The sequence below is a fragment of the Gigantopelta aegis genome, chromosome 4 (assembly GCF_016097555.1).
Source record: "Gigantopelta aegis isolate Gae_Host chromosome 4, Gae_host_genome, whole genome shotgun sequence".
In the NCBI taxonomy this organism is placed as follows: domain Eukaryota; kingdom Metazoa; phylum Mollusca; class Gastropoda; order Neomphalida; family Peltospiridae; genus Gigantopelta; species Gigantopelta aegis.
Window position 1 is genome coordinate 84,296,978 of NC_054702.1, and position 25,988 is coordinate 84,322,965.

The 25,988-nt window shown below is 36.7% G+C and overlaps 1 protein-coding gene across 1 annotated transcript; it reads right to left on the reverse strand.

The window, feature by feature from the left end:
• Window positions 1-455: 455 nt before the first annotated feature.
• On the reverse strand, window positions 456-24,328 carry LOC121371263 (thiosulfate sulfurtransferase-like). The gene is made up of 8 exons (XM_041497017.1): window positions 24,201-24,328; window positions 21,792-21,947; window positions 20,779-20,974; window positions 19,746-19,841; window positions 7,351-7,498; window positions 6,188-6,286; window positions 5,571-5,692; window positions 456-3,797 (listed from the first exon to the last, which is right to left on the reverse strand). Exons 2-8 carry the CDS (start codon window positions 21,941-21,943, stop codon window positions 3,729-3,731), a joined length of 882 nt encoding a protein of 293 aa, XP_041352951.1. The 5' UTR covers window positions 21,944-21,947; window positions 24,201-24,328; the 3' UTR covers window positions 456-3,728.
• Between the last annotated feature and the right edge of the window lie 1,660 nt (window positions 24,329-25,988).

Genomic DNA, 25,988 nt, shown 5'->3' on the forward strand with positions numbered 1-25,988 from the left:
TCATACAACCAGACAGAATCATCTTTGTGGGATGAATGGATGAATCCCAGAAACCCTTACCCATACCCCAATAGAATGTCTTCAAGGGAAAGAGTTATCAAGTTTCACAAGCATACCCTACTCCCCACTCCTAAAAGCTTACAATACATCAAAAATGTTCATTCTGTAGTGAATATTATTATCGTCCACATTTTTCTCTTTTTTATTGTTTTAAAAGCATTGCTGGCATTAACCCTTTTCAACCCCAGCACACATAGTATTCACTTACAAAAATGTTGATAACTGTCACCAGGCACTAAGGGAAGACCGTCTACCAGTCATTAATTATAATGTTCATGATAGCATTTTATAAAACCTTTATGTATTCAGCAATTCCAGCAAAAGACAGTTTAAAACACACCAAAAATAATTAAAACCCCCGACTAATAATTATTACTAAAAACAAAAGCTTAATGTAATAAAAAATGTTTTATTTTCAAGAGCTATAAAAATACTATAGAATATTTTATTTAAAGACAAGCATAACTGTCGGGCAAGTCGTGTGACAGTGTTAGGAATTTCATTCCAATTTTCACTGAATATTGTTAATTAAAATTATAATAGTAGAATAAAAGTGAAGAATAAAGGTAACAAGGTATGTAATATTAATATATAAAATATTTCAAAAATTCTTATTAGAAATGACCCAGTTCAAAAACATTAAACTAAGTACCTGTGGTATGGGATAATGGAATGTTTCTCTTTTCTTAAAAAAATTAAAACGTTAAATATTTATTTGTTTAAAACTTTATTCAATCTGAAATTAAAAATTAAAAAATCTTTACTACATGTATTATGCATTTAATTTTTATATTTTCTCTTAACCACTGGATAAGTTTATTTCACTTCTGAACAACTGGACTAAGCTAATTATAAAATTAACATTGCCAAATGTCAACTAACAGTAAAAACACTACCAATCTACTCATAATAAAGCAAAATGTTTTAAAATACCCTATTATTAGGTTACACGTGTAACAATATTGTGATAAATCATCAAAATAAAGGTAAATTTGGACACTAAAAAACCATGAAGCATATTACTAATATTTACTATGTAAATTATCAAGCCCTTTAGGCTTTATATTATTGACTGCACTATATAATACCGATACTCTGAGGCTAAAAACATGCAAAACTACAAGTAATGCAATTACCATAGTTAAAGAAAGCAAATACAGTGCAACCTCTCAAAAACTGACCCTCTGTAAACCGGAATTCCCTCAAAAGTGGATGTTTTATAGAGTTCCTTTTTAAACATCAGTACAGACCATAACCTCTCTAAAACAGAAGCCTCTCAAAACCTGACCCTCTGGAAACCAGAATTCCCTCAAAAGTGGATGATTTACAGAGTTCCTTTTTAAACATCAGTACAGACCATAACCTCTCTAAAACAGAAGCCTCTCAAAACCTGACCCTCTAGAAACCGGAATTCCCTCAAAAGTGGATGATTTACAGTTCCTTTTTAAACATCAGTACAGACCATAACCTCTCTAAAACAGAAGCCTTTTAAAACCAGACATTCTTCTTGGTCCAAGGGTGCCCAGTTTAGAGGGGTTTCACTGTATATTGATTTACTATGAATATAAAGATGAAACCTACTGAATGTAAAAATGTGGTTAAACAAAAACAGTACTGCTTTAATGTAACTCTTCATAATTTGTTTATTAAAGAATGAGCATTCTCTGCAATGTACATGTATTTCTGATGTAAAACTATTGTCACAGATAAAGCTGCTAATAGTAAACAGTTTAATTAAGGTAACTAATTTAATCCAGGCTTCTGTGTCAAACAGTCCCTGTTGTAATACAATTAAAACAATTAAGCTTACTTGATGTGGGCTTATATTTTGGTGAACCGGTCAAAGTACAAATAATTTTACAAAGACTGAAAATAATTTTTAAAATGATTTCAACATTACTGTACAAGAATAAAACCACTTCTGAAAGTGACCCCCTAATGTTGAATAATAATGTGCTGTTTTTATTTTTTATTTATTTATTTATTTGTTTTGGTTTTCTTTAAATGAAACAGATAAATTCCACCAGGCTTTATTTATATATATATATATATATATATATATATATATATATATATATATATATATATATATATATATATATATATATATATATATATATATATATATATGAAGTGTTTCATTGCAAAACGCGATAAATGCTATACAAACCCAATCCTAAAAACATTTTATTCCAAGCCACCATAAACACTACACCAGTTTCTCTGCAATCTGTGACATATCCTCAGACAATCGTATCGCGTTTGAACTGAATTTGAGCGTGTGTTTGTCTACGTGTGAACAGTGTCTGAGTGGTGTTCGCACAATGGTTTTAATATGGTGTTTATCATGTTTTGCAATGAAACTCTTCATATATATATATATATATAATTATATATACACTGAACAACAAAAGAAATGCAAATATTTTAATATATTTGGGGGGGGGGGGGTCATGGTAAAATTAATTTGGTAAACACACAAGACATTGATAATTTTAACAGGTCTACACAATAATTAATGGGATTCAAGCAGAATAATTTTAAATAAGTGAATATAAACTAAATTAATATTCATGTTTCTTTTTTTGTTCAATTTAATATCCATAACAACATTGTAATAAATGGTATTACCACGAATGATCAAGTGACAAGAATCAAATATCTTTGTATTAGTAGAAAATTATCATTCCATGCTGCTAGTTAATACAAAATACACCACTATATTATATACCTGAATGAAAAATCTGAAAATATAATCTCAGACATATTTGTAAATATTTGTTAGTTTTTACAAAAACCTGAGTTTTCAAACATATGAAACTGCATAACCACTTTGCATATATTATACAATTATGATAAACAACAGTAGATTTAATTACTGTACACTGAATTTGTTTTAATAAAATAAAAATTGTAATAAGACATGAGTGTGTATTCATTGGATTTCCTAATAATTTATGAATATACATAACTATATGTCACAAATAGCAGGAAACTAAAATCAGAGACATGCTCACACTCACAACCAATGCATATTTAAAATTTGTGATTCTGAATAAACTGTCCTTTTTAGCTACACTTACTGTCCACACCTTTCAGCTGGTCACACAATTAGAATGTTTGTACAAAACGTTCTGTTCGACTAGTAAATGACTTTCCATAAATATATTATGTGCATATGTAAGATACATGTATTGTGTGTGCTTAATTAAAGGTGCAAACTTTATACATGAACAAAAAAAAAAAAAAATACAAGTAATTGTGGAGGGAAACTTAGGCGAATCTACATTTAAATGTGAAATGTAAAGGCACAGAGTAATACATATCTTTATTTAAAATTGTTCTATTGATTTATCCAAGTACTCAGTATTAATACAAATAAGGCACTCAATAAGTGGGAATAAATATCAGTGTTGTGAGGAAAAACATCACACTCCAGAAAAATATATATATAAGTTTTTTTATATCATTAATTAGTGAAGTTGTCATGTTAGAATTTTTCAAAAATACAGTCCACTGCATACTTCTCTAGGTTATTATTTGTAAATAAATGTGTCCAAAATAACTCACATAATGTCTTGTCTTGACTCTATTTTTATATTATTGAATCACATACAAAATATATGAGTACATTATATTTTGAGTATAATTACACATTGTTTCATTATTTATTCCTTTTTTTTCACCACAGCAACCATGTTGTCGTCTGCACGTTGCACCCACTCTTTCCATGATCCCTGTGGAAAAAAAAAAGAAGAGCAATTTATTGAAAATATAGTTAGATCACTTAATTTAGAAATAACACACAATGTATGTGAAAGTACAGATATTGTTGTATGTCTTTCTTTCCAATAGACATAATATTATACAGCAAAAGAAATGACTAAACATACACAGTTAAACTATAGTCCATCCCACAGGTAACGCCTTTTTTTATACTATGGAATTCACTACAAGTTAAACTATAGTCCATCCCAAAGGTAACGCCTTTTTTATACTATGGAATTTACTACAAGTTATTTATTTCTGAGCCAAATGTTTTCTAAATTACACACAAAAATAGTTGGGGTTTTTTATTTTCAAAACACTTACTTTTTGTCTGAGCCGATTGTTTTCTAAATTTCACACAAAAATAGTATTATTTTGTTATTTTCAAAACACTTTTACTTTTCTTCTTATATCAAACCAAACTGAGATTATTTACAAAAACCATTTTTGTAGGAGGATGGGATTGACTATAGATGTTTAGTTAACACAATGGTTATACAAATTATGTACCGGTAGTGGTACATACAGGCAGAGCAGCATAGAACCAGTTAGAGATGTAGCTTTTCTTTTAGTCAAAGAAATATAAAATATACTGTGTAAAGGAATATTTGTTTAATGGCACCTCAATACATTTTAAACTATGGTAATGTGAGGTCTAACAAATGGTTACTTCGACAATTGGTCCAGACAGAAAGACAAGAAACCCACTGCTACCAAAAGATACTCATATATCAAATTCAAGCAATTAAAGGATCTTTTGTATGAATTTAACCACAGACAGGAAAGAACATACCATAGCCGTTAATATACATGTACCAACTGTAGGTCACTGGTTAAGACAGGATAAAACCCCATGGGTCCGGTGAGAGCAATCAGTCCTAAGATTTTTTTATATCAAACTGTTATTTAATAACTTTATAAGTGAATGACATATAACGACATAAAAAAAGGGGAAAAACTTTACTTTCTGCCCATAAAATATAAAATCCTGCAGAATTGTTTGTTGATGATAAAGTATGTTACAAAATGTATTCTTAATTAATCTATGATACATGGCAGACGATACTGCCAAAACATCTATTCTCCTCCCTGGCTCAGTAGTTGGTTGGCATTGTGCAATGTCTTTATTCAGCTGGAGTTCAATTTAATTTTCAACAGTCTGGTTATCTGATTAATAAGCTAATGTTTTGGTGCCAAAAACAAATCTACCCAGATTCCAGAACAGACAGATTCTAGTTTGTTTGTTTGGGTGTTTGGTTATTGAATACCAGAGAAAAAAACACATTAAACGTTTGTTTTGTACCAGAGAAAAAAACACATTAAACGTTTGTTTTGTTTAATACCACCACTCAAGCACATTGATTAATCAATCATCAACTACTGGATGTCAAACATTTGGTAATTCTGACATGTAGTCATCAGAGGAAACCTGCTACATTTTCCCACAGACAGGAAAGCACATACCACAGCCTATCACCAGTTGTGGTGCACTGGTTGGACTGATAAAAAAACTCAATCAGTGAGGCAAAAACCTCAAGCGAGCACTCAACCAACTGAGCTAAATTTTGCCTGAAAACATATTAAATCTTCTTCTTTTTTTAAAGACTCTAATCTAAGCTTATTTCAGTTGATACAGCATATGTGACTCAGTTTTTCTGTGATGTTCAGGACTGAACAGTGTTCATGCATTCAAGGATCTTAACATTTTCTGGAGTTCTTTTTACAGTGACTGTGATACTCACAAAGTAGACTGGTACATCTTTCCCGAGACAGTGTGCGGCTGCTGCCAGTCCACAGGCTGTTAACCCAGTCAAACAGGAGGCCACCAGTGGCTTGTTCAAGTCAATCTCAGCCTTGTCAAACACTAGACAACAGATTAACAGTCAACTTCAAAACCTTAGCTTTATTTTTAACATAAAAATATTTATAACCTGACCATAACTTATGAAAATTAGCATTCATGGAGGTAATTTTAACCACATCAAAGTTCAGGTTTGCATATTTCAAAATATTGATGGATTGTAAAATGGATATATTTAGTAATATAATCATACTATAAACAAATAATTTGGCAAAGATAAATATACAAGAAATGTACAATATAATTTGTAATCTATGTAAATAACAAAGAAGATTAAATAAATTAATTAAAATTTAAATTGAAAGTTGTTCAACTGTTTTTAAAACCAAAAGAACAGAACAAAAACATTATTTCTTAAATCAAATTATTTTGTGAAACAAAGGCTGATAACTCTTTTTAGAATTATAGCATAGGGTGTTGAAAATTATCAATGGTTTATTTGTGAGAGACACACACCAGTATACAAACAGCTTATATTTCAGATATATGCAGACTTACATATTTTCAAGTCTTTATCTGACTTGAATGTGCCATCTTCATTAAAAAGGTCTTCAAATGGAATATTTCTTGCACCAGGTATGTGTCCAGTCTTCAGATCTATAAATAAAATAATAATAACAGATACAATTTTATTAGCAGTATTTTAAACCTTTTGAAATGTATGAAAGTCATTATTGGAAAAACTCTAAGTAAGTTCTTGGCTTTAGAGGTCAGATTGTGAGCAACTGAAAGAATATAACTTGATAAATACACATACACAATATCAAAATCATCCTTAAAAGAATTATTAATTGAAAACAATTATAGAAATTTTAAGTTAAAAATTACTAATGTTAATCCAGTTCTAAATAACAATGACTTCAGGTCATGGGGCTCATTTACTTAAAACCAAAGAAAGTCATCATCCAGTTACGGCAATTAGAGAAACTTCAACCAAACTTTAAGTTAAAATGATAATGATATTGCACACCATGGGGTTCAGGATACAGTAATATTTTGGTGGAACTTTCATATCAAATATGAAAGTCATCTGTTAAAACATTCAAGAGTTAAAAACAATTAGTGAAACTTTAAACATGTCTTACAGATTCTTAAAAACTGTTACATTCATCACAAAATAGTTTTATACATATACATGCATGTGTATCTTCTGAAGGCTCTTCCTGGGTTTATCTTGAGTTCCAGGGGCCTAATTCACAAAGGTCTCTTAGGCTCTATGCAAGTCTTTTAGCATTGCACTGCGAGATCGCAAAGTTGCGAGGGTTTAGTGAATTAGGCCCCTGGTCTTGTTGACCACATGCCCCATGTTTTCAACCTGGACAGGGATTAGGCCTTTGTACAGGGTTCGAACTTAACTGCGGCACCGACGTATGTGGTAGAATATTGTGGTTAAATGTAGGGACCAACAATCAAGTGCAAATGTGCACCATATATGACCTTTAATTTTTATCTGGCTTTAACGAAATGCATGTACATGATCAGATAGCTAGACAGAAATTGTCTTTTTACTGACTCACATTATGCACTCTGTGTATGCCAAACATCGGCAAATTCATCAGAAAATATAAACAACATGAACATGTAACAGAAGAGACTTTCCAAATGAATGCATGGTTGCAGAACAGAAACAAGATGAAGATTCAAAATGGCAGCATACATACCATCAGGTTTCTCCAGCTCTTTTTGTCCGGAGAATTCCTCCCAGCTTCTCGCATCCACCATCTGTTCAACCTTACTTTTCACATTCTTAACCATTGCATCGTAATCACGCATTAACTGAAAGTTTGGCTGAAGAAGATAGTCTGTCTTCTACAAGTAAAATTAATCGAGATTATTATACTAGAGTGTGTGTCGTGCTGATTTCATGAAACAAGTTTCAGGATTCTTGTATTGCCCAAGCGAAAACAAGGGTAATACATGAATCCTGACATGAGTGTAATAATTTTCTGACATTTCGATAATCGACATCATCTAAGATTAGTCACATGATTACTTGTGTGCTTCATATGGCTTTTATTAAGTCAGTTATGTTGAACCATGTGGATAATAATACATGTTGTAAATCCTACAACAATGTTTATATTTCAAACTGTTCTTGGGCAACCAATTAAACAAATGAGAGAAACAAAGCATTACATGTAGAACATTACTGTGTTGTCTAAAAGTAACACCAAAGAATTTTGAGTTCATTAATGATTTAATGACATCACAGCACACTGCTTGGTGTCAAATATGTAACCTATGACAAAAATAACTGAAGAAAATGGTTAATACGAAGTTATACTGTAACATAACTTTATCTCACCTACTATAATCTTTCCCATCATTCTATAAAAATATGTTTTGTAAATAACTTCAGTTTGGTTTGTCATAAGAAAGTTTGTTTTGTTTAACAACACCACTAGAGCACATTGATTAATTAATCATCGGCTATTGGATGTCAAACCTTTGGTAATTATGACTCGTAGTCGTCAGAGGAAACCTGCTACATTTTTTCTAATGCAGAAAGGGATCTTTTATATGCACTTCCCCACAGACAGGAAAGCATAAACCACGGCCTTTGGCCAGTTGAGGCGCACTGGTTGGAACAGAATAAACCTAATCAGCTAAATGGATCCACCGAAGTGGTTTGATCCTGCAATGCAAGCACCTCAAGCGAGCACTGAACCAACTGAGCTAAATCCCGGCCTGGTTTGTCGTAAGAAGACAATTAAAAGTGTTTTGGATTTTTGTTTTTTTATTACTATTTTGGTGTGCAATTTACAAATTCCATAGTATAAAAAAAGGCGTTTGCTGTGGGATGGACTATAGATAAATTCCACAGTGTTATAATATAACATATCTATAAGTAACTTACTAGATACTTAACAAGGAAGGAAATGTTTTATTTAACGATGCACTCAACACATTTTATTTATGGTTATATGGCGTCGGACATATGGTTAAAGACCACACAGATATTGAGGGAGGAAGCCCGCCGTTATTACTTCATGGGCTACTCTTTTCGATTAGCAGCAAGGGATCTTTTATATGCACCATCCCATTGACAGGATAGCACCTACTTAATAAGGAAGGAAATGTTTTATTTAACAACACACTCAACACATTTTATTTACGGTTATATGGAATGGAATGGATGAAGGTCTAGGGCATATATTGTCATATTTTCTAATGGAAGGAAGGAAAATTATTTATTTAACGATGCACTCAACACATTTTATTTATGGTTATATGGTGTCGGACATATGGTTAAGGACCACACAGATATTGAGGGAGAAAGCCCGCTGTCGCCACTTCATGGGCTACTCTTTTTGATTAGCAGCAGATCTTTTATATGCACCATCCCATAGACAGGATAGCACATACCACGGCCTTTGATGTACCAGTCGTGGTGCACTGGCTGGAGCGAGAAATAGCGAGATACTTAACAATGCAACAAAGTTATGACTGAATGTCTAACCTACTACTAGTAGATAAATAAGGGACCGTAGCAAAAGTATATGAAGCCAAAAGAGACTAAATCATTTAGTCTCTCTGCAGACCCCTCCCCCCCTCCCACCCCAAGAGACTAAAATAAGAGCAACTTTGGCTTCACATTGGTGGACAGACAACATGAGGTCCACCACTAAGCAATCTGGCGCAACAGGTAGCAAGCCGAACCTTCAAAACGACTCCAACTGAGGTAAAAAAGCCAGTCCCTTGTTCAGAGTAGTTGCTAACAAGAAAATTTGCAATAGAAAAGTTAGGAGCCCAGTAAAGCACACCAAACCACTGACAGCTGCGTCCTTCGTCAAAACTAAAATAAATAAACCATCTCAACCAGAAAAAAGAGTCAAGATAACCAGTCAAACCACCAAAGTGCCCAATAAGGTAGTGAACCCACCCACTAACAACACCTCAGTGTCCCCTGGGCCATTTTATAAAGAGGTGACCATCAAGGCCACTGGTAGCTTGAAGTACCAGCCACAACAGCACAGTCAACCATCATGCCAACCCACCCCTACCCCACCAACTAACACCCGTTCCAACCTAACCGCTCCACTGAACCTTACCAACAAGTGGCTAGCCAAACTTCACCCACTTCCACCTCAGTCCACAGCTCTAGCCACTCTCAAAACTGATAACCCCCACCTTGAGATTGACGATGCCACTACATGGTCAAATGGATATGTCCTTATATCAACCACCACCACCGGCGACATGCACATCATCATCAATGGTCGCCAACATCAGCTTCTTCCATTTGAAAGGAAGCCAAGCAAATGCCAACACTGCCAACAGTGGGGGGCACGGGGCTGCAAAATGCCGACATTATAGGGAACCTCCTACTTGTAGCCGATGTGGTCAAAAACATCCCTGGAGTTCTAGAAACTCCCCTTGTACCCAACCGATACAATGCGCAAACTGTCTTAGTAGGCACATGGCACAAGACCCCAGGTGCCATCACTACCAGAGGGCTCTTCGACAACTTAACAACAAACTAAACCAAGTTAGTCAAACCAAGCAAAGCAGACCTACTTTTTCTAAACCAGAAACAGTAACTCAATCAATTACATATGCTGACAAACTTAAAACTACTGACCAAACTCAGGTTAGAGAACTCAAAACTATCATCGAACAACTAGTTCAGGAAATGTCTAATATTAAATCCAGCCTGGTAACCTCTAAAAACTAAAGCTAAAACTAAACAGTATATATCATCAACCATAATTTCGGGCCTGCGTAATGGGAGATACGTCTCCACACGCCCCCACTAATAATATCAACACATTAAAAAAGGGCCTTAGCGTTCTCCAATGGAACGCTAAAGGCCTCCATTCAATGGGACATGGTGCCGAACTTATTCAACTAATTAGCACCAGCAATATCAAGCCAGATATAATTTGCCTACAAGAAACATGGCTAGGAATCGGCACTAAAAATAAAAATAAAACAACTAAAGTATTTAAAATTCCAGGATATACTAGTTACTATAAAAATAGAGATAACAGCACCAGAGGTGGAATAGCCACATTAATTAAAAATACCATACCTCATACTGAAATTAAATACGATTCTATTAATACAAACTTAGAAGTCCTAGGACTTACTATACAAAACGATAAAATGCTCATTGACGTCATCAATGTTTATAGCCCACCGGGAACAGCCCATAATCAACTAACGTTAAGAGACTACAATAAACTCATAAACTCAAACAATGACTTGATTCTTGTAGGAGATTTTAATTGTCATACCACACTGTGGGGAGGTCTGCACTCCGACGCACATGTATGTCTCAACGATGGCAGTACTACTTTTATCCACAATTATCAGGGCACATCCGCCATCGACCTAACCATCACCTCTAACAATATAGGTGCAAACGCCCAATGGGAGGTGTTAGAAGCTCTCAACAGCGACCACCTCCCATTCTAACCAGCTATAAATGTAATACTACTTATACAGAAGCAGAAAAATTTATACCTAAATTTAAATTTAGTAAAGCTAACTGGGCTGGCTTTACAAGTGACTGTAGCAAAATTAAGTTAGAAAATAGCCTAAACATTGACGACGCCACTAATAAACTTACTAATAAAATAACAGAAATAGCTGAAAAGAATATTCCTAAAACTAAACCCTTCAATAAAAATAGACCAGTTAACTGGTGGACGGACGAAATTAAATCTAAATGTGGCTTTAGGAACAGGATGCGTAAACTTTATAAAAAAACAGGGAAACAAGACTACCACACTAAATATAAAATAGCCAAAAACAAAGTAGGTAAGCTTATCATCAATGCTAAACAAGCCAGCTGGCATAAATTTTGCGGTGAAATTAACAATAGAACATCTATGAGAGAAATGTAGAAAAAAATTAAGGCTATTCAAGGACAACGCACTAATTCCACAGTCCTTCAAAAACATAAAACAGCAACTACTAATAAACAAAAGGCCGACCTTCTCAGTAAAACTTTCAGTAAAAACAGTAGCAACGAAAATTTTCCTAAACAATGTTTTTGAGAAACTTAAGAAAGATAACTCTCTACCAACTAATGATACTAAAACAGCAAATCACCCAACTACTGATAATTTAGAATTTAATAAACCGATAACAATGTTAGAATTAAAAACAGCTCTTAAAGCTAAAAAAAAGTACTGCCACCGGGCCCGATCAAATAAGTTACACATTACTCCAGCATATGCTGGATGTAGCCCTAAAGGTAGTGTTATCGCTCTTTAACCGAATCTGGAGGGAGGGTCAAATGCCCACTGCGTGGAAACATGCAGAATGCTTTAGTCTCCCTAAAGTGGGAAAAGACCATTCCCTCCCAGGGAGTTATAGATCGATAACACTCACGTCCCACATATGCAAAACCTTAGAAACTATTATCAATAAACGACTCAACAATTACCTACTCGAAAATAACCTAATAACTAATGTACAGAGCGGATTTAGAACTAAACATTCAACAATAGATCAAATAGTTAGATTACAAAATAGTATTAATGATGCATTTAGAAAATCTCATAAGGTCTTAACAATATTCATAGATATTGAAAAAGCTTTTGATATGGTATGGTGTCACGGTCTACTAAATAAACTACAGAGTAACGGTATTATAGGTAATATGTTTAATTTTATCAACAATTTCATCCATAATATACTACTCAAAAGAATTTAAGGGTCAGACGATATTTTCGACATTATTTTCTGAATGTCAATTATATTAGCTAGACCATAATGTCACGCATGGTATTGTTCCATTTTGACAAAAGTGGGTCTAAGCAACCCATAAATGAATTAAAATCCACTGTCATTGACACTGTCGACTAGTTCTAATGGTGAAAACATGCTTACATTTGCACGTAAATTAGGGCGAAAGCGAAAGGTCTGCTAAGTGCCCATAACTTGCTTTTTCACAAAGCGCTTCATTTGCATGCTTTGCACGTGTATTCCATGTTCCCAATGCTGAATTTCCGTATAATTGGAGCGTGCGTTCGTGTACGGTGCACACTCCAAATTCGACAATGGTACGACTTCAACTGACTATCGAAGATCGAGGAAGGGCTATTGCTTGGCTTCAGGATGGCAATACGCAAAGAAATGTTGCTCTGACACTTGGTGTCAGTCAGAGTGTCGTTGGCCGACTGTGGCAACGGTACCAAGCAACGAATTCTGTTCGAAATCGTCCACGTTCGGGAAGACCCCGAAGCACTACAAATAGAGAGGACCGCTACATCACCAATATGATTCTACGTCAACACACAACCACTGCACGCCGATTACGTGACAATCTGCGGACTGCGACTGGAACTCGAGTGTCTGATCAAACCATACGCAATCGTCTGAGAGCCAATAATCTACGCTGCCGTCGCCAGGCTGTTCGACCACCACTCCTACCACGTCACAGAACGGCCAGACGTCACTGGTGCACGCTTCATCTGCGGTGGCAACGTGTTCAGTGGGGTCGAGTGATGTTCACTGATGAGTCCAGGTTTAGTCTCCAGTTCAACGACGGTCGGGTTCGTGTCTACAGATGTCCTGGGGAGCGCTTCGCTGATGTTAACGTTAGACAACGTCACCGGTTCGGTGGTGGCAGCGTCATGGTGTGGGGCGGCATCTCTATCCACCACAGGACCCCTCTCTATGTGGTGGATGGAAATCTGAATGGAATCCGCTATCTGAATGAGATTATCCGGCCGTTGGTTCTCCCAGGCCTTCAGCAGATTGGCGGTGGGGCAGTTCTGCAGGATGACAATGCCAGACCCCACCGCGCCAGGGTGGTAACGGACTTTCTCAGACAACAAGGTATCGCCAGGATGGATTGGCCAGCATATTCGCCTGACTTGGCCCCAATAGAGCACGCCTGGGACGAATTAGGCAGGAGAGTTCGGGATAACCATGCCCCTCCGGCCAACCTTCATGATCTGGGTCAACTTCTTATGGCAGAGTGGCAGGCCATTCCCCAAGAGTTCTTCAGACGTCTGATCAACAGCATGAGGCAACGATGTGTCGAGTGTATTCGCGCCAGGGGTGGATTCACACACTATTAAACGAATGTTCTAATGTGTAAAATCCATGTTTGACAACCTTCAACTTTGACAGCATGTCATGTGACTTTCTTGTATACAGTGACGTTTATTTGTGGTTTTTTGTAAATATGGAACAATAAATAAAAAATATGGTGTAGTTTACATCATCAATCTAATACACTCTGAAACTTATTTGGTTATAAATTTTTGACCCTTAAATTCTTTTGAGTAGTATATAGATCAATCTCAGTTAGAGTGAACGGTCATTATTCAGATAGAACCGAAATAATTAATGGCATACCACAAGATTCGGTCCTCTCACCAACCTTATTCATTAATGACATAACTAAAGCACTTAATGCTAAAGGAAAAACAAAAACGACCATGCCATTAAACACAGCACTATTTGCCGATGATTGCGCCATCTGGCGCACAGGCAACACAACCACTAATTTATTTCACCTAATGCAAGCTAATATGAATAGACTTAACAAATGGGCCCTGGACTGGGGCATTAAACTATCAGAAACTAAAACTGTCTATATGCTTTTTAATAAAGTCAATAAATCAGATAATCACCAACTTAAATCAGGTGATAAAATAATTCCTAGAGTCAAAAATTTTTAATTTCTAGGTGTAACTTTTGACTCAAAACTAACCTTTAGTGACCATATCAATGACATAGTGAGGAACTCAAAAAATACTCTAAACTTGTTAAGAGCCATCTCAGGTACCAGTTGGGGAGTGCAAACAGAGGCAATGCTTACGGTTTACAAAGCATGCATACTCTCCAGAATAGATTATGGAGCCCAAGCCTACAGTTGAGCCGCCCCCAAACTGTTACATAAATTAGATGTTATTCAAAACCAAGCTCTTAGAATCATAGCTAAAGTTCCATCAAATACCAGCGGACAGAGCTTAGAAGTTGAGTTTAACATTATGCCACTGAAATATCGTCGCAATCTTCAACATCTTAATTATCATCTAAAAATCCACTCTCTTAAACTAGATCACCCAGTTCAGGAACTCACTCCTATCATAGCTAAACCAGGACTAGTATTCAAAACCAATCAAAATCTTAACGATTCTTTCGCCACTAAAGCTAGTAAAATAGAAATAGAAGTAGGTGTAGATAACACGCCAGTGGCACTATACCATATCAATCAGCCAGTCGAGTGCCACACACCATATCTAATTAAACATGCTACTGATTCAACTCCATTTCCACCATTTAAGAAAATCCTGTTCGAAGCCGCAGCCAACGAAAATTACCCTGAGCACATCCATATCTACACGGATGGCTAAAAAAATCCAGATAATGGTAGGGTTGGCTTCGCAATAGTTGAAGAAAAAATATCTAAACACTCGAAATTAGTTAAACACTCCAGGCTGTCAGATAATCTATCAGTCTATACAGCAGAACTGACAGCCATCCATGAAGCTCTAATCTGGATCAAAACCCAAAAATACTCAAAAACCGTTATTTTTTCAGACAGTCTTAGCTCTATCCAATCACTTCAAACTAATAAATCTACCAGACCAGACATTCTCGCAGCTATCCACAATAAACTTCATGAACTAAACCATCTCAATTTAACAGTAGTATTCGAATGGATCCCAGCTCACGTAGGGATAATTGGCAATGAAATAGCTGACTATGGAGCCAAAACTGCACTTTCAATCAGTAGTAAAATTACAACACTACCTTTAGGAATTTCAGAACTCATGTCAAAAGTAAGAAAACATTACATTAATCAATGGCAGGCCAACTGGGACCTAACAACCAATACATGGCACTATAACATCAAACCACTAGTCAACTCTATCCGACCTAAACACCTAAACACTTATGTGGATAAAATAATTACTAAATTGCGCATAGGTAAATCATCGCAGCTCAACAGCTGCTCTTTCACCAATAAAAACCCTGACTGTGAGTGTGGCACCTGGGAAGACATGAAACATTATCTACTGGATTGCACGTTACACGACAGTCAGAGAAAACTAATGATAGAATCAATAACCGAAGCCAACCATAACAAACCAATTACTCCTAATTTTTTACTTAACCCTGATAAATTCCTCAAACTCAAAACCTTCAAAGCAGTATACCAATTCGTCCAGTCCACCAAACCAAAATTATAAAAGCCACGTGCAACCCGCCGTGCCAGCATTCGATCGGCGCAAACCACCAACTCGACCGATCGCAGGCAGGATGGGAAGCCGTAGCATACCCACTGGGCACCTGGCAAGTCATTTAGTCAAAAGCTAAAAAATTTGAAAAAGATCGCAACCACCCGCCTGTACGTCTCCTGGAGGGAAGAGCGACCTTCTGCACTCGACCGACACGCACTCCAATCTGGGAGACCAACGGAGGGAAGGTGGCGATCTATAACTAAGATAAATAATTAGTATACTACTTAACTCGTGACACCTGTGACTCCCTGGAAGGAACATCCACCCTACGCACTCGAACAGACTAGGTATTCCAACCCGGGGAGAGAATGGTGAAACGACAAAAGTACAACCATATGCCTAAACAAGTTAGCTGATATAAATGCAGCTATAAATTAACAACTGCTCAAAACCTCCCACCTGTACATCTCTTGGATGGAAGAGCGACCTTAAGCACTCGACCAACAAGCACTCCAACCAGAGAGATCAACGGTGGGACGGTAGCGAGTGATTAATAATTACTAGATATGACAATACTTAAATCGTGACACCTGTGACCCCTTGGCGGAAAATCCACCCTTCGCACTCGACCAGACTATGTATTCCAATCCGAGGGGAGAACGGTGAAACGACACAAGTAAAAGCATATACTTAAACTAGATAGCTGGCATAAAATAAAAATATTAATCAACAATTATTCAAAACTACCCGCCTGTACAACTCCGGGAGGGAAGAGCGACCTTAAGCACACGACTGACAAGCACTAGAACCCCAGGGTTCAACGGCGGGACGGTAGCGAATAATTAATAACCATTGTTAACCTTACTGTAAATATTTATTCAGGTTCTGAAACTCGTGTGTTGCAATTGGTGTATACTACTCCCAAATGTTTTGGTGGCCCTTAAAACAAACAAGATAGGATACCACTAATTACCACTTTTTCTTGCAGCATTCTCATTGGTCCAATCCAGCCAATCACGAACAATGAACCTCACATGTAAATAAACTGCACAATTGTGTCTTTTGCACTCGCACCATGTTCTTTATTATTGATGCATGAAATCCTGGCTGACTAAGGTAAGTCAACTAGGGCAACAGAGGAAATAGCAAGCAGGAAAACAAGATAGACCTAAAGACAAACCAAGTAAGCCTAGTAAATTATTCTATACTACAAACGATTACCAACATATAGATATTGTTCATTTCGCCTCAGTTATTTCATTTATTCATAAAATAATCTATTCAGGGGGTGGGAATCAAAAATCTTAAACTATACTTAGCTGTCAACTATACTCCTGTACAATTGCTACTAGATACTATTAAGCTCATTTTTATTCATTGGTAATAAAGTTAAGTATGGCAAGCATTAGGCTTTTTAAACCAATACCTACACTATAAGGGTTTCACCCTTCAAATTAGATAGCTAGATTAGTCTAACTCCCCCTCCGTCATTGTATTCAATGCTATACAAAGACGGAGGGGGATGGGTGGTCATGAATGACCGTTGAACACACTAGAATAGGGACTTAAGACAATAAGTACAACCTTAACACAAAATTAGAAACCACACACAGACTACACGCTCACTGCATCAGTACACAGGGTGCATTGACTAATGATAACAATCCACCCGCACCCATTTAATGGCCCAGCACGTGCTCTAATAAGGAACCGGACAAAAGAATACTGGTTCCGAGTACACAATTGCAAATGCACCCGGGGGAAGCTGAACAAAAGAATATCGGCCTTCCCTACCCAAACCCCAAATACTTGCTGCTGGTGTAACTTGTACTTGGTGACACTAAAAGGAGGACACGAAGGACCCCGTCAACAAACATCAAGCCGACCAACCCGGAACAGCTGCCTTGCCTACCAGTGCCAAATACACAATTGCACGAGTCTCCCCTGGGTTGTCATGCCACGACCAGATGCGGTCAGGTCCTTATAAGGGCCCTATGGGCAACCTAGGGAGACAACCAGCGACATAAAGGTCTATAATTAACGAGCTACTCTCGATTCACTAATATCAAAACCTATGCTAGCTCAGCCATTTACCTTTCGACTGACCGTTCAAAATTGCACCAAATTTTCTCAATCAAAATTGCGCACCACTTTCTCTTTGGCATTAACGGCTCCATTCAAAATTCCATAGCACCACCACCACCCCCACCCGCCTGCTACCGATTCGGTCGGGCTGCTGGTGCTCCCTTGCACCTGCCAGTGCAGGCGGTCCTTCCTCTCCTCTAACCTTTCCTGTCATGTACGGAGGAGCCGGCCTTGGCCGGCTCTTGTGCACACGACAGGCGTGCGCTACAACAGCTTGTTCTGAATGTGCACGTAAAACCCTATGACATGACATGACATTGGTGGACATGCCCATGGTGCTATGTGAACCAGTTTGTTTTTGTTGAAAGAGACAGGGAGAGTTTTTTCCCCGTTTACCTTCAACAAAAACAAAATAAAGAATATCTAGATATAAATAAAAAGAATGTTCTGTTTTTTAAATTCTCTTTAAAGGGACATTCCCAAGTTTGCTGTATTGTAAGATGTTTCCGATTAAGATTTTTTCTACGATTAAACTTACATATTAAATATATTTTCTTGTTTAGAATATCAGTTTCTGTATATTCAATGTATTTCTGGTCATCTTAATATTTGTAAGAAGCCCAAACTGGATTTTGTCTTCAAATAAATTTGCACGTACGAGAAAATATTTTTTTAGGAAATAAAATGAAATTTAACCTAGGACAAATATTATAACGATCAGAAAACATGTTTAATATACAGCCACTAATATTTTATGCAGAAAATATATTTGATATGTAATTACAGTCGTCAAAAAGTCTGTTAGTCGATAACATGTTACAAACTGCAGCAATCTCAGGAACGTCCCTAAAATGAAAGTTTTGATAAAACCAACTATTAGTTTAGATTAAATCATGATCTTAAAATTAAAGTTTTGATATTAAACAGGGCTCAGTGCAGAAGGTTTTTTTCACTTGCTCCTGGCTAGTAAATGAAATATACTTAGTAGCCAAATTTCTTCATCCACTCACCAGTATTTAACCGGAATAAGCCTGGAGGGGGAATAAAGCAGGTTCATTAATAGCCAGGGGGGGAGGAGGGGGTACTCATGGCCAGGGTCCTCCATTCAAAGGACCCAGGAAGGAAAGGAAGAACGTGACCATGTTTCATGGCTGGTTGTTATGGTACTTTGCCCATGCACGGGGGTGGGATGTAGCCCAGTGGTACAGCGCTCACTCAATGCGTGGTCGATTCCTGTCTGTGGGCCCATTGGGCTATTTCTCGTTCCAGCCAGCGCACCACAACTGGTATATCAAAGGCCGTGGTATGTACTACCCTGTCTGTGGGATGGTGCATATAAAAGATGCCTTGCTGCTAATCGAAACGAGTAGCCCATGAAGTGGCGATAGCGGGTTTCCTCTCTATATATATCTGTGTGGTCCTTAACCATATGTCTGACGCCATATAACCGTAAATAAAATGTGTTGAGTGAGTCGTTAAATAAAACATTTCCTTCCTTTGCCCTTGCTCAGTCTATATAATAACCAGAGGAATCTAAAAATAAATGGTTTATAACGATTCCATATGATCCAAGCCGGAGTTTACCAAAGTAAATACAGGAAATAAACACATGTATATCGTTTTTCAACTCCTTTTTGACTTTTAGAGGGTGAAGCCTTTTTAAAAAAAACACCAAAACCCCCGAAATGACCCTAGTGGATTCTTTGACCCCCCCCCCCCCCAATGACGAAAAATTTCATCTCTTTTGGCTTCAAAATACTTTTGCTACGGTCCCTAAGTACATGTATAAAAAGGTTGAAAAGTTTGATTTGATTTCCTACCTCAACTTGGGGCTCCTCTGTAGACACCTCGTACCCATCATCCAGCCACTTTTTAAAACCTCCATCGAGTATAGAGATCTTTGAATGACCAAACACCTGATTAAAAAAAACAAAAACAATAAGCACAATCAAGGTTTTACTATCTGTACTAGTCTGATGTAACTACTAACAAAAATATTCAGTCAATTTTAAATAACACCTAAATAGAAAATATCCATACTTGTCAGCATTAATTTTTAATTAAGGTTTTAATTAACATTGGTAAGCATTGGGTTCACATCACAGCACTTGCTCTAATTCATATTTGTGACACAGTCCTCTCTCACTAACCATAACCCATACATTAACCAGGGGCATCAGAGCTGGGATGGTAGGAGCCTTAGATGACCAAGGTATGTCTCCAACTTGAACCTTAATTGAATATAAGTACGAAAATCGGTTAAAATAAAATAATTCTGTTTCTGTTACATTCCTCATAATTTAATGTCATCCCATTGGTCAAGGGGTAGAAACTGGAGTTTGTTCATTTCTCAACGAATGTAAATATAATGTTGACAGAGTATGTCATATCTGATGACATCACTTTATATTGTTAATTTGTTTTATCGAGCGATGTTGTTTAGAACTAAAAATGTAACTGAAAATAAAACATGAACTTTTAGTGTTATTATTTATTTATTTATTTATTTACTTTTCAAATGTAATTATAAGGATTGTCTGTTATTTCTTTTACATTCATCTGGTTATAAACCAAAAACATCATCCACAAACTTATATAACAGACAATCCTTAAATGAATTAAATGAATTAAAGACACTGACCCTATTACAGCTATGAGGCTATCACAACTAGCCTTTTTATTGTTAATTTATACATTACTTGCAATGTCTTGCTTAAATTATCAATTTTGGAAATTCTATTGTTTTTTTATTATTCTGATATTTGAGTACAGTATTTCAAGTTTAATTTTAAGCCAAACAAAACAGATATGTACACAAAACAATTTTGGTGAGTAGCTAATAATAATAATTACCCTGAAGAGCCACCATGTTCTGAGAGCTGACCGCGAGGTAAACTGGTCGTAGGCTATGATGTGCGTGTCACTAGCGATTCCTAACCTCTGGATGTAGTGATTGAAACAGTTCAGTTCCGGCAGATTTCGCTGAATCAGTTTTATAGATTGGACACATTCATCAGGATTGAAGTACACAGATGTTGGGATATGTGATCTGAAATGAAAATAACAATTTGTAAAATTAATTTATCAATTTAATCACTGATTAAACTGGGCTGAAATTACAAAAGAGATATCAGAGGGAGCAGACGACCATTTTTGTTTCTCCAGAGGAATTATAAACTTTATGGACCGAATTTACAAAGCCTGTTTATGTCTTACACATGTGTAAAGTACATACATTTACAATGTTTAAACACTTATATTTAAGAAAAACAGGCTTCATAATATCAGCCCTATATACTGTAGATTCTGAAATTAATGCGTCCCTAAATTAATGTGAGTGATGGTGGGCAGACTAAAATGCGACATGAAATTAATGCAAAGGCCTCCCTTTGAAATATTACTTTCCTCACAAAGTCTGTGTACTTTTTGGTTAAGTCCAAGTTACAGGCATCTTCAATGAGATTAATTCACTAACATGTCAGTGTACATATCAATTTACAACCTGTTTAGTGCCTAGCATTTTTGGTGAGATGAAAACAAAGAAATGGTTGACCTCAGGAAAAACCCATTCACACGCGATGAATCTTGTCAGCTTTTTATAGGGTGGCCAAAGACCCTGAAGTCATTATATTTGGCTGGCATTTGGCTGGACTATTGTGGACAGTTGTGTTTTATAAATATATTAGAATTTTAATCTTTGTTTGTTTTAATAACATGGGACACATAGACAAAACATAGAAATAAATGCATCATATTATTAATGCGAATAACAAAAACTCGCATTTTTCATATTAATATTATGATCGCATTAATTTCAAGATCTACTATATTTAGAACACGAATAAAAATCAAAATTAATAGCTTACTTCTTGTAGTATTCTTCATAGTAATTGGTGTCATTCTTGGGTTTCCATGTTGTGTCGAGCACCCGGAGTGGTCCGCCCTTGCTAGTTTTACTGAAGAGTTGTTCCTTCAGCCAATTAGTGCCCACAAGAGTGCGTACTCGTGACAAACCCATTCGTCTAAAATATATATATATTTTTTTATTGTTTTAATTACATGATGGTTAGGAAGCCTTACTCTAAGAATAATCTATAGCTGTAGCATTTATAGTACAACATGAGCTTCAGACAGCATTCACAAATAAACTACTAGCTGGGATTTAGCTCAGTGATAAAGTACTTACTTGAAGTGCAATGGGTCATAGGATCAATCCCCCCTTAATGACCTTAGTGTTTTTCACTGCATTCAAACTACTGATTTATGGCCAATTACTGTAATTAAGAAATTATATCCTCAGCAAGGATTCTTTTATATATGCACTTTCCCAGACATTAGCTGACTGGGTTTTTTCTTGCTCCAACCAGTGCACCACAACATGGTATGTGCTTTCCTGTCTATACAAACGTGCATATAAAAGATCCCTTGCTGCATTAGGAAAAATGTAGGGTGTTTTCTCCGATGACTATGAGTCAGAATTACCAAATGTTTGACATCCAATAGCCGATGATTAATTAATCAATGTACTCCAGTGGTGTCATTAAATAAAACAAACAATTTTTTCCCCACAGATAGGATACTTTGATATACCAATTATAGCAATGACTGAGACAGAAAAAACTAAACAAATATCCGCCAAGTAATTTTATCCTATCAAGGTCCAATACATTCTCTATCTGTGGTTGTTTCCCCTTGAAATATCAATCTATCTTACAACTTAGATTTTATTACGTTTGCACAGGCACTGAATTTCACACCTGATACTGAGTAAATTAAACTCTTTTGACTGATGGACCACCTTATAACTCCAAAACTGGGATTTCTGCCAGAAGGTACGGAGGGTAAAATTATGTACCCCAAAGTAATGGAAATTAATGGATTATAGTATGAGAACAGCAATTTAAAATTTGTCAAAGTACATGTAATGTAGTGTCCAATTTCAAAATATTTCAAGTCCTAGTAGAGGCAGTTATGAACCGTTTTGTTTTTTATTACACTCCCTCAATATTAATTTCTTACAGAAAGCTTGAAGACATCCATTCATAGAGGTATAGTATAACAAGTCTTACTAGGGATCATGGGTTGGGGGTTTGCCCTGAAACTTTGACGGTGCCCTACTGTTGGCATAAATGTTACATGTAGGGGCCATTCAACATTTATGTGATGCTCTAGGGCAGGATGGTCATGAGATGCACTTCAAAATATTATGGGAGGGTATTTTGAGTTACCAGTATATTTTTATGACGATGTGTCATTTTACTTCATAACTCAGATATAGGCCAGGCTAGGGATTTTTGAAGCTATCTTAACTCTAAATAATCGTAAAACCATCATAGGCAATGACGTCACTACAACACATGATCTTCTAGAATACAGTATCTGGGCACCTATTGCTAGTATTTTCACCATTGGGCAAGTAAATACTTTCATTGGCCAAGCCCGACGGCAGTAATTTTTTTCTAATATTATGTAGAGATAATGTTTTTTGTTTATTTGGTTTTGTTTGGGGGTGGTGGTGTTTTTTTCTTGTTTTTTAAAATCAAATAGCTGTTAATATCCAACAAACAAAAATACACAAAACCCAATGACAGTGAAAGGAAATAGGGGATGGGGGAAATAAGATCAACTTGCCACCTTTACAAAAATTTACATGTCAACACAACTGCTACAAGGGCAAACTGGACACCCCTATTTGAAATCGGAGCTGTGTGTTAACGACAGGAATGTCGGGTTTCTTCATGCAGCCGTTTGTAGACCCTGGAGGTCAACATACACATCTACTGTCCTGATCGAATGAACTGTTGAACATGATTAACTAATGGCTTGTTGCCTCATACCAGTTGGGGGAATTTTGTGTATATTAAACACACCTAGTTTTTTGCTACCTTTTGGATGTCAAATGGTTCATCAAGAAAATTGTCTATGGTCTGGTGTGTGTGTCCGTGCGTGTGCGTGCGCGTGTTTTACAACAACTTTTGAGAAAGCCAGCAATAAACGTTCTAATAACAAATAACAGACCGAAACGTGTATCTTGATTTACTTAGATGTCAACAGGACATTCTCATAAACTGGCACGAACTAGCAATAGTTACCAACACTGAACTTCAAGTACTGGACTGTGCCGTGGACAAGTTCAACTTGTCCAGTCCTCGCATGATAAACTGGACACGCTAGTCAAATATATCTAAAGACAGCGGTGGTATCAGTGTCATTTAACTCTACAAACATAAAAAGAAAGCATATATATATATTTGTTAAAAATAAAATAATCATACCCGTTCAGACGTGACAACAACTGCGATAACCGTAGTCAGTTCGTCTACACTAACTACTTTGGTTTGGGGATGACCCTACTGTGTCTATTTTTAGCAAACACTTGCAGTTCCCATGTGGCTGTTCCGCTATTTCGTTAATAACCACTAATAGCGTGTTCCATTTGCATGACGTTCGCGAATGACTTGACTGGTACTATCATATACTATCATATTACATTCATTTAAAATTTAGTGCAAAAACCTGTCTAGTAAACGATAGCGAGCACTCACTCTCCTGAACATGCTTCAAGTTTAACAACAGTTACTTCCCTTATACTATAAAAATCTTTTATTTTGTTTTCATATTTAATATGGGCCACCTTATAACTTCACCTTATAATGTTTTAGTTATCGATCTAAAGAGGGATTTTTTGATGGGGTATATATAGAAAAGTGGGGCATGGGGCCCTAACCCTAACTCTATCCCTAACCCTAACCCTAACCCTAACCCTAACTCTATCCCTAACCCTAACTCTATCCCTAACCCTAACCCTAACCCTAACCCTAAACTATTATAAATGATGGGGGAAACGGGTGGAGCTCTTGCCTTAATATGCACCGTCTACCACCCAAAATGAGTTTTAACGACTCTGTCACTAACCACAAACAACTAACTGTACTGGACAGACAGCCCACGACAGCGTACTTGAATCTTAATTTGATATAGGCCTAAGCATGAAAATAAGTTAAATTCATATTTAAAACTGGACAAGACCTTCAAGGAAGGAAGGAAGGAAGGAAGGAAATGTTTTATTTAACGATGCACTCAACACATTTTATTTATGGTTATATGGCCTCGGACATATGTTTAAGGACAACACATATTTAGAGAGAAAACCCACTGTCGTCACTTCATGGACTACTCTTTTTCAATTAGCAGCAAGGGATCTTTTATATGCACCATCCCACAGACAGGATAGTACACACCATGGCCTTTGTTACACCAGTTGTGGAGCACTGGCTGGAACGAGAAATAGCCCAGTGGGTCCACTGATGGGAATCAATCCTAGACCATCAAGCAAACGCTTTACCACTGGGCTACACCCTGCCCCTCTGACAAGACCTTCAATACATGCTTTTGTTTTAAATGACATTAAAGTTTTAGGGATACCAATAGCTTTGTTATAAATCAAACATTGAACATACTTGGGGCCACAGAATGGGAGAGGGCCAGGAGATTATGCAGGTAGGGGGACTGCGAAATCAAACACTTTGCTGAAGCAAATTAAACTAAAAAAATTCAATAGGGCCTATATATTTTCTGGGTGATCCACTATAAATGTCATTCGTATGTCTAGACACCCCCCCCCCCCCTGCTAAAATCCCTACATATACCTGGAGGGGAAAGGTAGCCATCCTCTGCCCACTTTTCCATGTTATTGTTTAGGAAGGCAGGAAAAAGCTGACCCTTTAGGTCCCCAGTGTATCATCTGATGGGTCGTCATACGGACTGTGTCCCCAGCCCTTTCAAATAAACTCTACCAGTTCTATAATCTCCATTACAAAAAATGACATTCTATTCCATGTTAATTAAACAGACGGGGTTGGGGGGGGGGGGGGATACATGACAGGTTTTCCAATAATTATTGACTTTTAAAACTTTTTCTTATTAATTATTGAACACCAGTTAGATTGGGAAATAATCCATGACACTTAAGTGGGAACTCTACACTTACTGAGCTAATGCTCTAGGCTTACACACACACACACACACGCACGCACGCACACACGCATGCACGCACACACACA

Bases quoted from the DNA above. Each gene is read 5' to 3' on its own strand.
- LOC121371263 (XM_041497017.1), bottom strand. From the start codon at position 21,943: ATGGGTTTGTCACGAGTACGCACTCTTGTGGGCACTAATTGGCTGAAG. The intron at 20,975-21,791 runs GTAAGCTATTAA...TTTTCATTTCAG, and splicing joins TATGAAGAATACTACAAGAA to ATCACATATCCCAACATCTG. The intron at 19,842-20,778 runs GTAATTATTATT...TTTTTTAATCAG, and splicing joins GAACATGGTGGCTCTTCAGG to GTGTTTGGTCATTCAAAGAT.